General features: G+C 44.0%; 2 protein-coding genes across 2 annotated transcripts; both read left to right on the top strand.

Annotated features, from left to right (window-relative positions):
* The first annotated feature begins 624 nt into the window (after positions 1-624).
* LOC115409484 (ladderlectin-like) lies at positions 625-1,158 on the top strand. Its single transcript, XM_030120689.1, has one exon. It carries the CDS (start codon positions 673-675, stop codon positions 1,156-1,158), a length of 486 nt encoding a protein of 161 aa, XP_029976549.1. The 5' UTR covers positions 625-672.
* Positions 1,159-14,932: 13,774 nt separating this feature from the next.
* On the top strand, positions 14,933-15,448 carry LOC115409802 (galactose-specific lectin nattectin-like). Its single transcript, XM_030121077.1, has one exon. The coding sequence runs from the start codon at positions 14,933-14,935 to the stop codon at positions 15,446-15,448; it is 516 nt and encodes a 171-aa protein (XP_029976937.1).
* The last annotated feature ends 2,015 nt before the right edge of the window (positions 15,449-17,463 follow it).

The following is a 17,463-nucleotide window of genomic DNA, read 5'->3' as shown; positions in this document are numbered from 1 at the left end:
CCAGTGCCTGGCTAACAGCTGTTAGCATTGTAGTTAGCTTAGCTCAACTACGGCAGGTGAAGAGGAGACAGAGCCCGACTGAGAAAGTAGACAAAATACTCCTTCCAGTGGTCCAGGGGACGGCGTATTAGCACGCGAAGTAAATCCGAATGGTTATAAAGCATTTTAAAAGACGTATTGTCTTTTCAATCCGTTAAAATAATGTTTTGATCCACACAGACCAGCGCATGCGCAGTGCTCCGCAGAAGGCTATACCGGAGCACAGCAGTAGAAGCGTAGACTCAGCCGCTGTGCGCCTGGTATATCCTTCCGCAGTGCACTATGCTTGTGCAGATCTGTGTGTATCAAAACGTTATTTTGCATTCTTCATCCAATTTTCTGAATGTGAATAATTCGTCTATGAGTCCAATCACTATGACCACATCATAGGAGATTCATCAGGGTGATCAGTGACAGGCACGAAATTAGCAGTGACAGGCCAAAATGAACATTTGATCGCCAGTTTTTATTGACCTGAAAAAAGCTGTTGATGACACTCACTCAGAGCAGCTCCGCCTCTCTCAGGGATATAAAAGATTTTCTCCTCTGTGAGATTCAGTCTCCTCAAACGACTCTGAACAGCTCCAGCAAGACATCAAGGCCTTCTCACTCAGAGACATTTGAAGCTTCAACATGATGTTTTTCCTCTTTTTGTGTTTCCTCACTCTTTGTGCTGCGGCTCCCTTGGAGGAGAAAAACATGAAGCTCCAGCGTGGCGGTTGTCCAGCGTTCTGGTTCAGCTTCAATGGCCGCTGCTTTCGGTACTTCTCCACTGGCGTAAGGTGGGCTGAGGCAGAACTCCACTGTGTGTCACTGGGAGCCAACCTGGTGTCCATCCACAGTGTGGAGGAACACAACTTTGTCAATACACTGATTCAGAACTTCGACCCAGCTCAGGGATTCACCTGGATTGGACTCACCGACCTTCATCTGAATTCAAGATGGATGTGGTCTGATGGATCCAGGGTCGACTTTGTCTTTTGGAGTCCTGGAGAGCCAAGCAACACTAGTGGAGAGGCATGTGTTGTAACTAACTTCAGGACGAGTAAGAAGTGGAACGATACAGCATGCTCTGGTGTACGCCCATTTGTTTGTGCATTACGCACAGCCTACCCCTAGCTGCTGAGAAGATCTGACCTGACTTGATGTTTTCTTCCATGATTTTAATCCCACATATGAAATTAAGACTCTTAATCTTTGTCCTGACCTGACATCAAAATATGAAAGGTCTCTTTGTGACTGAATAAATCATTCCGAGTGATCAAATGAGTCTGTTTTTGAACATAAAGATTCATTCATTTTGAGACTGTATCAAGAGAATTCACCAAAACTTTTCCTGCACAAATGTATCTGTATGTTAAACATGTCTTGCTGACAAAAACAAATGTTTATATTCATCTTTTACTTTCTTATACTTGTGTTTACTGTTTTGTCACAAATTGGGCAGAATGTTCAATATTGAAGGTATTATTCCTACTTTCTGTAGATTTTGACATTCAGAATTGTGTTGTGGTCAGTTCAATGTGATTTTTTGAAGTTCCTCAAGATGGATTCATGTTTATAGATTTGATTGCTTTTGAACCAATGTCATTCATTCCATTTTGTATTTAAAAAACCTATACATAAAGACCCGTAACAGTAAATTCATCAGTGTTAATATGCATAAAAAACTGATTGGAATGTGTCGGATTGTTTTGTAAAGAATGAATTTGCATGTTAAATTAAGCTAGTTAATTCAGCTTTCTGTGTTTTGGTTTCACCTCCTTTTGCACAGTCAATCCAGTGGACAACAGTAGAACATCTTTTTTCTTCTCAGGAAACTGTTTGTCTGTTGTATAAATAAAACCAGGACAGTACAATTATATATTTCCAAGCCTCTGTGCTGTCAGCTTTATTTCACTGTGATATTTACGGTTCATTCAATTCAAACTTGTTCATAAATCGTTTATGGAAAGCTTTTTGAACTCATAATCTCAATGCAGTTTTGATCTTCTGGGTGAGTTGTGTCCATGATTTGTATGCAACGATATAAACACTGGATGAACATGTGGAAATACCATTAAACTAACTAGAAACTTTATCAAAAAGTCATAAAAGGCAAATCATTTATCAAAACTTCCTACCTTTCTTGCCTCCAATACCGAATTACATTAAAAATTGTATTCCTGCAAAATCCACTGGATCACAGTCATTCCATTTTAGCAATAATTAAATATATAGAATACATATGGACACAGTGACTGTCAGTCATGACACAAAGTTTGCCAACTTCAGGACTGATTATGCAACAACACATGAGGCCATTTGCATGATGAGAGAGAAAAAAAAACAACAACATTCACAACGCAAGCGATGAGATGTTGAAAGCTGAGAAAGACACCAACTACACTGAGCAGAGGTCAAGTACTTTACATGGCAATGATCACCATCAGCATCAGTGAGAATGAATGAATGAATGAATGAATGAATGAATGTCTTGAGTCTGCTGAACCCTCCAGACTGATCTTCTCTGAGGTTTCTGCTGTTGGAGTGTTGGAACATAAACAACAAAACTCGACATGCCTCAAATCCCAGTCTGGATAACTTTATAACTGACTGTAAAAATTGCTGGAACGCACAAAACAAACTAACAAATAAAAGACACGTGAGCTGTGTGTATCGCACAATGGCCATAAAGATGTATAAGATGAGAAGTCTTCAAGTTCCAGTAAATCATTGCTTTAATAAAACAGAAGTGACTAACCACATTTTACTGTCATGCCCGCTCCTCTGGCACTATGGAGCAGGCCTGCTTTGCTGCTCTGTCCCTCTCCTCTTCTGTCTGTCGGTGAGCAGGCAGCGTGGGCGACTCATCAGCTAATTGGAGTCATCTGCCCGGAGAGTGGCCTCGTCTGTTCCACCTGCTCTGCTGTCTATTTAAGCTGGCTGCAGTCCACTCTCCAACGCTGGGTTGTTGCACTCCCTCAGTTAGTTCTACCAGGTGTCTTCGTGTAAGCCCCCTGTCCATGCTGCGACTTATCCTGTTTCTTCTTTTGCTTCAGCCTGGACCACCCTTGTCCTTCCCTCGCCTGCCACCTGCTCACCTGGCTGCAACAGAAGCAGCACCTCACCTCCGCAGCTGCCGGTGTGCAGCACCTCGCCACCATAGCTGCCGGTGTGCAGCACCTTGGCCCTCGGACTCGTCCCTTCCAGTTTCAAAAATGAACTTGATAAATCCCCACTTCCTGTGTCTGGCTGCCTTCTGCACCTGAGCCTCCGTTTCACGTTCCGTAACATTTACTTCCTGGTTCTATATATTTCATATATATTTCATCAGGGACGGCTTTTATGAATGGGCTAACAGGGCTAAGCCCTCCTAGCACAAAAAGACAGCTAATACAAAAAAGATGAGAAAACGATTTTTTTTAAATAACTTACAACAGATTGTTTTAAGTTTAGATAAAACCAAAGGTAGCAACAGCACCAATCAGTCAAAAGGAAAATGGAATATCTCTAAAATGGCTGTTTTTTTACAGCCCCAGCAGATACATTCATTTCGTTCTTGTAAGTGATTGACAGGTGTCATGTCCCCCCGCCCCCCTTGGTTTACTGAGCATTTTGGGCTAACTTCTGTCAGCCCACAGGCCACCGACTTTTGACCAATAGCGGATATTTAACGCAGTGGTGTTGCTATTTGTGCCAGAGTTGGGAAGGAGGGAGAAAAAGTTCAGCTATGGCGGGCGTTAGCATGAACGAGGTGGACTATTTGCTTTGCTTTTGCTATTTGCTTTGGATAATCCCAATTATTTGGACCGATTGAATGCATTAGACATGCTGTCTATCTAGACGGACTTCCACCAAAAATTACCAGACTTCAGCGACATGGTGGTTAACCTGTTTGCGTCCCAGAAAGGCATCGATGTGAGCTTCTTTTCAAATAAGGTAGGCCCATGTCGACCTGTTAAAGGACTGTGACGCCTTGTTTTTGCTGAGGTTATCTGCTGTACTGAAGGTGTGTTTGGCACTACATGTCACCAAACAGTTGTAATAAGACAGTTGCAGCAGGCTATCTGTGGGCAGTCGTTGAAGTTGGGTTGGAACATGTCTGTAGTGCGTCAATGTGTGCGTGTGACAGAGAGAGAGAGAGAGAGAGAGAGTTGATGTATAGCACTGAAAAAGCATAGTGTACCTGTAGTTGATGTAACTGTGTGTATCATAGGTGATGTTGCTTTTGCAACTCTGTTAACTATTTAATCTGTATTATGCAAGCATTTGTTAGCCCACCCGACACATTTCACCACCAGCTGCCACTTTATTTCATATTATATTTCATCAAATCAGATTGTATTTTGGAATGGTGTGAGATTCGTGTGTATACTTTGTTACTTCATTGAAGTGCAAACCTTTGTTCAACAACAAATTGTAAAACAACTGTAATTGTCATCAATTGTAATTGATGGTCAAACAATCTTCCTTTATTACCTCTGCCAAGGAGGTTATGTAATCATGTCGGTTTGTTGGTTTGTTGGTTAGCAACATTACGGAAGAATGGACGGATTTTATGGACGGATTGCAATGAAACTTTGTGGAAAGGTGGGTCTTGGACTAACTTAGAATCCATTAAATTTTGGTGATGATCCGGATCACTGTCTGGATCCAGGAATTTTTTAAAGGATTTTTTTATCATTGAGAGATAGGGCAGTCTTTGACATAGTTGGGCAGGCCCGCCGACAGGGGGGGACAAACGGGTCTGTTGTCCCAGGCCCAGGGTTGGGGGGGGGGGGGGGGGGGGGGGCAGAATTAAAGGTGGGGGGGCCCATCCAGCACCCCACTCACGGCTCCCGATGCAGCATGCAGGCACCGCGCTGCTCCCCACCGCTCCGCGCCTCCGCACCCCCGGTCCAACACCGCATGCAGACACCATGCCGCACCGCTCCACGCGCCGCACACCGCACCGCACCGCTCCGCTCCGATCACACCCCCGATCGCAGTGTTGTTTTATTATATATGGTGTTCTTATTGTTGTTGGTGACTGATTTGAGCTGTGGCGGAGGTCTGCACTCTCTGAGTGCCAATTTCTAGCTGTTTTCTCCTGTTATTTGTTGTGGTCATAAACTGGAAAGAGTTAAAAATATTCTTTCTCTCCTTGAACTCACTAGAGGAGATGTTATTCTTTACTGGAATTACTTTTAAGTCAGGAAGTGTTGTTGCTTGATGTCACCTTAACACAATTATGCATCTGAAGGACAAATACACTTTAATATAATGCTCAAAATTTGGTTACAAAATGATCTTCCAGCTGTTGTGAATTGAAGATGGTAATTTGTTCAAACTCGTCAGTAAGTAATGTGTATTTTAGAAAATTTGTCAGTTTTTCCATGTGAAATACTGTTGTGTTTTGGAATTAAGGCAGATGCATGCAGCAGATCTAATCTGAACAATTAATACATTTTATTGAAATCCCAAACATCAATTAATAGTAAGAGTTCGGGCCATACCATTGTGGGCAAGTTTAGGTTGTTCATCCCAACAAAGTGCGAGCTTTCTTGCTTTTGTTCAACCTTCTTGCAGTCAAGTATAACATTAGTGCTCAAGCAGATATTAGTTCGACCTTCATCTTGTTCACAGTTTTGCTGTTGTGCTGTACATTTAGGAAACTTGGATGAGGAGAGAAACCACTGCTGTGTTTTTTTGCTTGAATTAATTAAATTCTACAAATCAATATTGTTAACATCTACAAGGACAATACCGTTGTGATAAAACTAAAAAAATTCAGGTAACCTGAAAAGTAGAAGAAGAAAATAAAGGTAAGAACCCATCCATCAATTTATTTGTTATGGAAACTCTTTGGTTTCTCTTTATATTATCTTCTTTTCCTTTAGAGTAGCATGTGATCCAGATTATGATTGATCTTATGGCCTTTTCTTCATCCACTTCCTTATAGAGGGTTTGATATGAATAGAGATCCAGGAATGTCTTTCTCCTCTGCTTCCTCCAACTCAAGGCCAGACTATCCAAGACTTGTAATCTCTCCAGGGAGTCTGTTATTCTCCTTGAGGTCTCATCTCAGTTCAGCATTGCCTCGTACACCTCCAGTAAAAGACGTCTGAATCAGGAATCCAAAACAGGGAAACAGCCTGATATCTAATCAAAGCTTTCTCCCAACACCCATCAATAAGAACTCAAACTTTAAATCCACCATTTGAATAGGTTTTCATCTTATCTATCTTGGCTATCTTGCCAATACTGGGTCATCTTGACGAAGGAAATCTTACGCTGTGTCCAGAAACAACAACTAGCGCGTAGCCACGCTGCGTTGACGTCATCACGTAAATTACCGCGTCGACTCGTGTCTGCCTTTCACACTCCCTTTCGCCCCTCCCACTAAAAAGCCGATAGTAGTGACCCTCTAAAAACCCACGTCGATTGCAGGGTTGAAAAACCCGGGTCTAATGCCGAGTGACCCCTTTCACACTGCCATGAGGAGCCGATTAATTAGCGGGTTTAAACGGGTTTTTTGGCCAGTGTGAAAGGGGCTTAAGTGAGAACTGGAGAATTATGCAGTATAGGTGATGGATAAACAATTGCATAATAATTATACTCTTCTTACTTTTTATCTCAATGATATTTTTATATCAAATACCACTGTTTGTATCCCTATTAGTGTTATGCACTTCTTTGTGATGTGCACACTTAAGTGTCTCCATCAGTAATGTTCATTTAGTTGATGAAGTAAAAAAAAGCAAACTACAAGAATGATAAAAAGAAAAAAAACAATTGAATTGTTCTTACCTCTCCTGCCTTTGATAGACTTCACTGCTGCTCGCTAACATTCAGGACAGTCAATTACTTTTTACAGCCTAATGTTCAGTATTATATTTGTTCTTCACTTGCACAGTTGTGTTAAATTGACAGTAAGTATCCACACTTACTTGAAATTCATTCTAATGATTAATCATATCTACTTCAGTGAGTTCAAGAGGAGAAGTAGATTATTTTTAAAATCTTTCCAGTTTATGACCAGAACAAATTACAGGGAAAAACAATAAAGGAAGATTGTTTTGTTTGTGTTGATAGATAACACTTCAAAAGGAGAACAAGGAAGTTAAATGTAGTTAAATAATCACTTCTGTTTAATGAAAGCAAAGTTTTACTGGAAGACTGGAAGGCTTCTCATCTTATTTTATCTTTATGGCCATTGTGTGACATACACAGGTCACAATGCAGGATCAAAACACTTGGTCAGAGTTTGGATAAACACTGTTCATTCAGACTGTGTTCATGTGTCAGGCTGAAGTTGTTTCAGAATATGTGACGATCAGTCTGTCTGCGCTTCACTTCATGGTCTGAGGTTCATACAGGAGCAGCACAACCAGAGCAAACAGCAAGAGGATGATCTTCAAATCACAGATTCAGTCTTGGTCACTCTGCAGACTTTTAAAGGAGAAGGTTTGCATTATTCTACAGAAAAGGTCAGACCCTCAAGAGCAAGTGTGTGAATGCTCAGGTGTTTGCACAGAAAACTCTGCATATTAGTTTATAATTACAGAGTTTTCTTATGTCTTAATAATCACCTTGACAAATTTGCATTTTCATCATTCTTGAAAGAATCAGACCAGATGGGATGTTTTATGTTTTTGTTTGACTGAACTACTTGGCAAATCACTCAGTCAAAGTTCATCTCATAACTCCATAGAAGTCACGTTCCTTACAGACATTAGAGATCATTGCCAGAGTTAATGACACTAAACCTGCTGACTGTATCAGACTGACTGTTAATGTTCTGGTATAATAACAGATTATATGATGTTTTTAAAATGCTTGGCTGGACACGTTCATGTTTTATTTTAATTTTTATAGTTTCCTCAAGTACACTGATAAGATGTTTTTTCCTAGCAAATATGTAAAAACTGAAATGTGACAACTTTCCTTCATGCATTAAAATTCAACAACCATTAAAAAGACATGAACACATTAACTTATTTTCCTTGTTATCTTGGGTGAGTCAAATACTCTGAGCACAGTTTGCTTATTACATTTGTTAACAGTAATAATAAGTTATTACTATTATAAATTATTATTAAAAGGTAAATCTATGAATGATATTTCAACAATTAAGATTTAGGGTAACAATATGTAATAATAATAATGTTTTTTATTTATAACGCACATTACATTTGTAGGCAAATCTCAATGTGCACAGTCAGGAAGACAATAAAAGCAATGATAAAGACAATAAAAAGCAGTGGGACAGTATAAACAGTAAATACAGTAAAAACAAACAGCAGTAAAATCAATCAGGGAAGGCGATAAAAGGTTTTCAGCCCTCTTTTGAAAGAATCCACGGTCTGTGAAGCCCTGAGTTAGTCGGGGATGGCATTCCACAGACCGGGAGCAGCAGCCTCAAAGGCCCTGTTGCCCATTGTCCTAAGCCGAGTCCTGGGCGGGCGCAGACGGTGCAGTTGGCCTGACCGGGTTCTGGCTGAAGTGTGTGGGTGGAGGAGTTCAGTGAGATAGGTGGGGGCTGCACCATGCAGACAGTGGTGGGTGTGAAGAAGGATTTTGAACTGAATGCGAAGGTGAACAGGAAGCCAGTGCAGAGTGTGAAGGATGGGGGAAGGTGCTTTGCTACAAGCAGAGACTGCAGGAGCAACCTAGGATGTGGATGTTGAGGTTGGAGTTGGTGGAGTGTAGTGGTGTTCCTAGGGACCCCTTCTGCATCCTCAGCAGGTATCACAGGGCCACAGGTGTTTCGCCCCTTAACCTGTACACCTCTCCTGAGTGGGGCAGCAAAGGCTGAGTTAACCTTCACCTGCAGAAGGTCCAGCTACGATTTCTTGACAGCCACAGCCATCTGGAACTGGTTTTGGTTACTGTGGCAATCTCCCTTTTGGCCTTCTGCAGTTGCTTTGGATTAAGCCCAATCTTCTGCAGGAAACAGCACATAGATGTGGTGGGGAAACCCCTAGCGCTGACTAGCCTGGCATGCCAAACTGATTTTATGTGTTACACACAAGACAGTCTGGTACCGCGCCATTGGGGCATCATTTCAGACAGGCTGACGAGAGGCGGGACTATTGAGCGGAGAGTACCAATCCAAGACACAAGCCTGTGATGCAACGACAATGCGACGGACGCAGCACTCCATTGTAGTAGTTTTGTAGTTCAAAACATGGGATCATGGCATGGAGTTTTACATCTGTTTTACCGCCAAATTCCACCGGATGCTTAAGCGACGCGTCGCGTCTGGTTCCTGAAGTCAACGAACACCGGGAGCGCAACGCCGCACCATTTAGGAACGGCGACCTGAAGCGAATCACCAGTGCCGTGGCGCGCGCAGTGCTTCTGGGACGTGGTGCTTTTGCGTTCGGTGGAATTTGGGGGTTGGAAAGAAAAGCCTTCAGAGCAGATTCTTGCTGGGTTTTCAGCGCCAAATTCAGTTTGTTCAAAACTTCCGGAAGTTTGCCAGGCAGAAGTCAGATTCAATTGGCGCGGTACGAGACTCTTTCCCCATGTATCCTTGAGCATGGAGAGACAGTCTGGCGTGCCAGGCTAAGCGCCGACCTCGATTGGATAGAGGGTGGCATGCCACCTAGCAAGGGTTGCCTCTTCTACTATATCCTGGTACTTTGCCCTCTTTGCCTGGTGAGATATGGCTAGCCTGTCTTCCCAGAGAACAGTGAGTTTGGCTGGAATGATGGACTTTGAACTCCTGGACAGAAGGATCATATCCGGTCAGAGGGTAGTTGCCACTACCTCCTGAGGAAAGACCAACTTCTTCTTAAGGTCTACGCACAGCTCCCAATCTGTTGTGTGGTGTGGCATTGATGGTAGGCTGTCCGATCTTCTTTCCTTCTGAACCTTGCTGCCCTCCAGATGGAAGCTTGTGAACCTTGGTGGCGCTGGTGGCTGTCTGTTGGTGTTGCTTCTTTGTAGTTCGACCCACTTGTTGACCTTGGTGAGGACTTTGTCATGTCTCCACCTGTAGCGCCCATTTGCAAGAGCTTTTGGGCAGCTGGTCAGAATGTGGTTCAGTATGCAGAGGCTGGCACCGCACTGACTACACGATGCCTCTTTCTCCTTGCCCCAGATCTTCAAATTGCTTGGTGTGGGTAGGAGATCAGCCACAGCGCGAGGAAGGAAGTTCAGCTTGCCTTGGTCAATACCCCAGAGCTCCTTCCAAGACAGTGGTCTCTCGAGCACCCCCTCCCACTGCATCCAGCGAGCCTGGGAACCCAGCCCTGCCGCTTTAATTCGGCGATCTTCTTCAGCTGCCTCCCCCACCCTTTGCACCACCAAGTCCTGTCAAATGATGGGAATGCAGTGGATATTTTGCCTCATAGATTGGTTTTAGTTTCCACAATTACAGAAAAAAATATGAAAGGCTGTCTGTCATTGAAGGCTGTCTGTCATTGAAGAAGTTAGAAACTGTTCAGTCTTCTGTTAATCAAATCTATCAATAAATTGATTGATTGATTGATTGATTAGCCTTTATTCATCCCACAACGGGGAAATTCACATGTATACAGCAGCAAGAAGGGCAACGATTTCAGGCAGTGTTACATTGAAATAATCCTATAGCTCAAAAACAATATACGACAGAATATAAAAATAGAATATAAGAATATAAAAATAGATTCATATTCCACATTATTACTGCTAAGGTGACTCGGTGCCATTTCACATTGAGTACACTAAAGTGCCAGATTTTCAGACTAATTGGCTGTTGTGGAGTCTGATAGCAGCTGGGATGAACGACCTGCGGTAATGCTCCTTCCTACACCGCAAGTGTAAAAGTCTGCTGCTGAAGGAGCTGCTCAGAGACCCCACAGTGTTGTGCAGACGGTGAGAGGAGTTGTTCCTGATGGATGTCAGTTTATTCAGCATCCTCCCCCCCCCCACCTCCTCTATGGAGTCCAGTGGATAGCCCAGGACAGAGCTCGCTCTCCTGATGAGTTTATTGAGTCTCTTCCTGTCTCTGTCCGTGCTGCCCCCTCTCCAGCAGACCACGGCGTAGAAGATAGCAGAAGCTACCACGGAGTCATAAAAGGTTCTGAGGAGGGTGCTGTGCACTCCGAAGGACCTCAGCCTCCTTAGCAGATGGAGACGACTCTGGCCCTTCTTGTACAGAGCATGGGTGTTGTCGGTCCAGCCCAGTTTTTTGTTTAGGTGAACACCCAGAAATTTGTAGTTATCCACTACCTCGATGTCCACCCCCTGAATGTTCACTGGAGTGGGGTGTGATGACTTCCTCCCAAAATCGATCACCATTTCCTTTGTCTTGCTGGCGTTCAAATGAAGCTGGTTTAATTTACACCAGCTGACAAAGTCTTTGATGACCTCCCTGTACTCCTGGTCATTCCCCCCGGAAACACATCCAACAATGGCTGAATCATCTGAGAATTTCTGAAGGTAGCAGTTTGTGGAATTATAGGTGAAATCTGAGGTGTAGAGGGTGAACAGGAAGGGTGAGAGCACCGTACCCTGAGGGGCACCTGTGCTGCAGAGCACCACATCGGACACACAGGTCTGGAGCCTTACATACTGTGGCCTGTTGGTGAGATAATCCGTGGTCCATGCTGCCAGGCATTGGTCCACCCCAGCTCCTTCCATCTTCTCCCTCAGTAGTGATGGCTGGATGGTGTTAAAGGCACTGGAGAAGTCGAAAAACATGACTCTCATAGTGCTCCCAGGGTTCTCCAGGTGTGACAGTGACCTGTGCATCAGGTAGATCACTGCGTCATCTACCCCAATGCCAGGCCGGTAGGCAAACTGAAGGGGATCCATCTGTGTGCTCACTAGGGGTTGTAGATGTCTCAGGAGGATTCTCTCCATGGTCTTAATCAGGTGAGAGGTCAGTGCTACTGGCCTGAAGTGGTTGGGTTCCCTGGGACGAGGAATCTTCGGGACAGGGATCACATAAGAGGTCTTCCAGAGGACTGGTACCTTCTCCAATTCCAGGCTCAGGTTAAAGATGTGTACGACCACCCCACATAACTGATCCGCACAGTCCTTCAGCAGCCTAGGGCAGATACCATCAGGACCTGCAGCCTTCCTAGCCTTGATCTTCTTAAGCTCCCACCTCACCTGGTCAACTGTCAAGGAGAGGGGGTTAGGGGGCTGGTGTAGGTCAGGTGATGAAGAGGGCATGCAGTGTGGGGGAGGGGGGGCTGGCCAGGGAAGGTATGAGGAGGTTCCATTATGAACTGTGGGGGTAGGCAGGCCTGGCCCAGGAAGGTGTGAAGTGGTGGCAGGGCGAACGATGGGGGGAGGGGAGGCGGGATCGAATCTGTTAAAAAACAGATTCAGTTTATCTGCCCAGTCCTTGCCCCCATTGACTTACTGCTGTTTTTCAGTTTTCTCAAAACTTGTTTTTTGCTTTAATACATTTACTTTCTGAGACCTTGAAAACAAAGCAATATTCCGTATCACCCTCTGAGTCTGCGAGAGTGGGGGTGCAAGATGGCCACACAGCTTCTCGTTCAGGCTCTCGTGATATCACGCATTGACTACTGCAACTCTCTTCTGGCGGGTCTCCCTGCGTGCACAGTCAAACCTCTACAGATGATCCAGAATGCAGCAGCACGTCTGGTCTTCAACCAGCCCAAAAGAGCTCATGTCACTCCTCTGTTCATCTCCCTTCATTGGCTTCCAGTTGCAGCCAGGATCAAATTCAAATCTCTCCTCCTCGCTTACAAAACGCTTACAAGAACGGCTCCGGCCTACCTGGACTCCCTGATCCAGGTCTACTCTCCTTCACGCCCTCTTCGCTCTGCATGTGAGAGACGTCTGGTGCTTCCAGCCCAGCACGGCTCTAAATCTCTTGCCAGACTCTTCTCCTCTGTTGTTCCCAAATGGTGGAACGAACTACCTAACTCGGTGCGTTCCGCCGAGTCTCTTTTTACTTTCAAAAGACAATTGAAGACTCAATTGTTCAGAGAACACCTAGGGTCTTAATCCGACCCCATGTTCGGGGAAGAATAGATCAGGTGTTCTAAAACCCAGCACTTATGTAACACTGACTGAGTTGACACACACAAAAACAAAAAAAAACAAAAAAAAACAAAAAAAAAAAAAAAGGGGGGGGGTAGTGGCTCCTCTTCTGCAACTTGATGGCAACTCCCTTGACCAATCGCACTTGAAGCTATTGATGCATTTACTAATGGTTTCTTTCTTTCTTATGTCTATATTCTTGCTTGTGTTGTACGTCGCTTTGGACAAAAGCGTCTGCTAAATGAAATTGTAGAATTGTAGAATTGTAGACTCACTGATGGACAACATGGCAAATGACCCAGGACCGAAAGCGGCAATGAAACCAATAATCAGCACATCAATCGACAGAGCAGCAATACTGACTGGACACCAACTTCGACACTGCCAATGTGGGTGGACTAAAGTGACATCAGAGAAGGGCCTGAGGATTCATCAAGGCAGGAAAAAGTGTCTGGTCGAGCTGGACAAGGGGCCTCACATTGACCGTTACTTGTTGAGAGGGCAGCCAGACCAGTCGAATGAAGCCCAGCAGCAGGTCAACCACCACAGTCCACAGGGTATCAATACCTTGGTCGAAATCGAACCAAGCACGGACCAGTCAACCAACAAGAGTCCAGAGCCCAGCCATCCACAGCCGGGAGCAGAAAGGGGGAAAGGGGAGAGAAAACCTCAGGTAGCATGGCCCAATTCCAGTCGGAAGAGAGAGTGGCACACTATCAATGCAGACCGAGTCTGTCTCTTGGAGGTAGAGAAAGGATGTGCAGAGCAAAAACTGAACAGGATGGCAGATATCACACACAACTATGAGGCAGACAGATAGGAGTCATCACTAAGAACGATGTAAGGCTGATTAAGCCATCAGACAGGCCAAAGTCTCGGAGGTAGCAGGAACTGGAAAAGCTTGTGAAGGAGAGGAGGCTGCAGAGGCTTCGTAGACCACTCCATCATAAAACTCCTCAAAGACTTTGGCATTAGTGGGCCAATACAGAGGAAAACCATCAAAGCCCTGGCCAATACAGCAGAAAGAAACAGTGACTGGCTGTGGATGAAGAGGAAGGATTCTGTCTGGGCCCCAAGGTGACAGAGGGAGGAATCAAACTGTCGACGTGTCAAACTGAAGATGTGTCAAGACTCAAGGGTTGGCCTCAGTCTGTTACCACGATCGAAAGCAGTCTCCGGCAAGAAGTGTGCTGAAACTTAGGGATTGTAAGATCAAGTCCTATTCACGAATCAGTTAAGTGTCTCTTGTGTGTTGTTCACAGTTTGCTCTGAAGTGACACCTAACCGTGACAAACCTAATCTCTGTTACTTGTACTAATGGTTGGTTGCACAGACAGATGTTTAACTTTGGAGCTTCTCCCACAGCATGTTGAGCCCCCACTGTCTTTTGGCTTCTTCTGAACCACCCACTCATAAGTAGACATTAGCTCTTTTTGTCGCACGCTATTGACCTGATCTAATCTAGACACATGTATGGTCGTATCACCCACACATTGGAAAAGAAATCAGAATTGACTCTGTTGATTTCTTAGCTAAAAGCAGCAGTATTTTGTTGACAGTGATTTAATCCAAATTATACCTGAGGTGGTTTCAGTAACTGCTCCTGGAGCAGCAACTGTGCCAGATTTGACTTATATGTATTTGACCTATTTTCACCTTTCATCTGTTAGTCCAATCGCCATAACCTTATCAGACTCTTCCGAGTGATCAGTGGCAGGCAAGAAATTGACAGCGACAAGTCAAAACAATGATTTTATTGCCAATTTTTTTTGACCTGCACAAGACTCTCTCAGTGCAGCTCCGCCTCTCTCAGGGATATAAAAGACTTTCTCCTCTGTGTGATTCAGTCTCCTCAAACGACTCTGAACAGCTCCAGCAAGACATCAAGGCCTTCTCACTCAGAGACATTTGAGACGTCAACATGATGTTTTTCCTCTTTTTGTGTTTCCTCGCTCTTTGTGCTGCAGCTCCCTTGGAGGAGAAAAACATGAAGCTCCAGCGTGGCGGTTGTCCACTGTTCTGGTACAACTTCAATCGTCGCTGCTATCTGTACGTCACCTCAGAGATGACCTGGGCTGATGCAGAACTCTACTGTGTGTCTCAGGGAGCCAACCTGGTGTCCATCCACAGTGAGGAGGAACATAACTTTGTCAACTGGTTGATTAAGACTTTGAATCCTGAGCAGAGCTATACCTGGATTGGACTCAGTGACGTTCATAAAGAAGGAGCCTGGATGTGGTCTGATGGATCCAGGTTCAACTTTGCAATCTGGAGGATTGGACAGCCTGATAATGCCGGGCAAATTGAAAACTGTGGCCATACCAACGCTGGTGAACGGTTCCGATGGAATGATTTTCCATGTTCTACACTCTTGCGCTTTGTTTGTGCATCATTGGACATTCTGTCAAGGGACAGCTTTCTGACTTTATCTGAGTAATTTTGCAAGAATTAATTCACACAACAAATTTTGTGTGTCAGCCTTTCACTGATGTTCATGTATTTTACATCAATTTTAATGCATCCATCCATCCATCCATTTGCAGCCGCTTATCTGGGACCGGGTCGCAGAGGCAGCAGTCTCGGCAGAGATGCCCAGACTTCCCTGTCCCTTCAATTTTATTGATTTATCAATTTTACAGAGCGTTTCTGTCAAACATAAATGTAAACCCTTACCAGATTTAGGTGGTCCTTTGATTGTTTTTGTTAAGAGTGAAGCTGCTGAGTCCAGGATGGACTTCAGTCTACTGTTAAAATCATCACATCAACAATAAAAAGGTAAAATAATAGCAGGAGTGCTCGGTAAAATCTCAATAAATTTTGCAGCCACTCCAGACGTTATGTAGTCTTTCACTGATATTCATCCGTTTAAATGACTTCAGAATATATATTTTCAACAATGAACCTTAGAATATTGTTTTTATTGGAAAAGATGTGAACCACTTTCAACAATGAAATTAAAATTGAGTGTGAATGTGTGTGATTCTCCTTCTTCACTTGTGTTTTCTCTGTGATGGAGAAATGACATGTTAAGGTTGTGTCCTCACTCACAGTCAACTTAGATCTGCTGCATGTGTTACAGGTAGGGATGCACATGGTTAACCGTTTAACCGTTAACCGATAACAGGAACTTTGACCGATTAATACTATCGGTTATTTTATTTTTTATGAGCTCCAGCTGGAGCGGAGCTCTCCACAGAGCCCGTGCGTCTTCATGCACGCTGGCATTATATTACAGATATCAATGACAGCGCTGCAGATGACACCTTCAGTCACTGATTAATTTGTTGCCTTCATGTTGTACAGTAGGGGAGGGTGTGTATCTTTGTGCGCATTTACGCTTGTGGCACAAAGCGGCATTACATTGAATATCATTTTTTATCTCCAGAGACACCGCGGGTCGTCCAGATTTACAGTGAAATGGTTCGGTATGAAGCCGCATCGTCCAGATAAACATTAAGAACGTCCATCAGAACTGTTTAAAATCGGATTTCAGAAGCTAAAACTTTGTTTTGGAAATTAATCAGAACACACAAAGAAATCACCAGTGCGCTTAGTCTCAACATACCATATTGGCCCGAATATAAGATGACTCCAATTATAACACGACCCCTATTTTTCAAAGATCATTTTGTGGAGAAAAAAAATGCTGAAGACAATAAGGTCACTCATAAAACAACTTTTTATTACGCAATTATTATCAACTCAAAAACTCACAACTGAGATAACATTTCACGAGATATAAAATGAAAAAATATTACTACAGTATTGAATAAAAATATATATTCTCTTTCTCAAAATAAAAAACAATAAGCAACCTCAAGGGGTCAAAACTGCATAAATGATGTAAATAACTGTCCAGTGCCTTTAGCTGAATCACAGCTCTGGTGGTGGGCATTCCGTCTTTCCGTTTTTCAGAGTATTCACTCACCCTTCTATCAGTCTCGTCCACTCTTGGGACCGCAGTCTCTCGGGACCACTGAAAGCTTTTCTCATAGTGTTAGCATCTGTAGGCGTTTTTTCTGTGCTCTCCAATATCGAAGGAGGCGCTCTGCTACACCATATCTCCTGGCGGCTTGGCAGTTGTTTGATGACTCTGCTGCGTTGATCACCAACAGTTTAAAGTTGGTATCATAACTTCACCTCTGTTGTTTGCTCAGTTGTCCAGCATTCGAGCCCCTTTGTTCCAGATGATCCGCCATTTTTCATCAGATCATTTGATCTCATTTCATCACGCCAATCGCTCTCTGGTCAGTGATACTTTGGCTCCATCTAGCGGCGCGGATGCATATTGACCATCTACCGTAAAGGCCTCAGTATACTCCCCCGTCACCGCTACGTCGTTCCTACGACGTAGACGTCGTAGCCCTACGACGGGCTACGTCGGGGCTTGACGTGCGCCTCCCGAAAATTGTGACTTCGCGTCGTTTCGACGCGTGGTGACGTGAACGTCGA

This window comes from Salarias fasciatus, chromosome 22 (genome assembly GCF_902148845.1).
Source record: "Salarias fasciatus chromosome 22, fSalaFa1.1, whole genome shotgun sequence".
Classification (NCBI taxonomy): Eukaryota; Metazoa; Chordata; class Actinopteri; order Blenniiformes; family Blenniidae; genus Salarias; species Salarias fasciatus.
The sequence above is the reverse complement of the archived record's forward strand: the minus strand, read 5'-3'. Positions and strand labels throughout refer to the sequence as shown.

Coding starts and splice junctions, on each gene's coding strand:
- LOC115409484 (XM_030120689.1), top strand. CDS start 673: ATGATGTTTTTCCTCTTTTTGTGTTTCCTCACTCTTTGTGCTGCGGCT.
- LOC115409802 (XM_030121077.1), top strand. CDS start 14,933: ATGATGTTTTTCCTCTTTTTGTGTTTCCTCGCTCTTTGTGCTGCAGCT.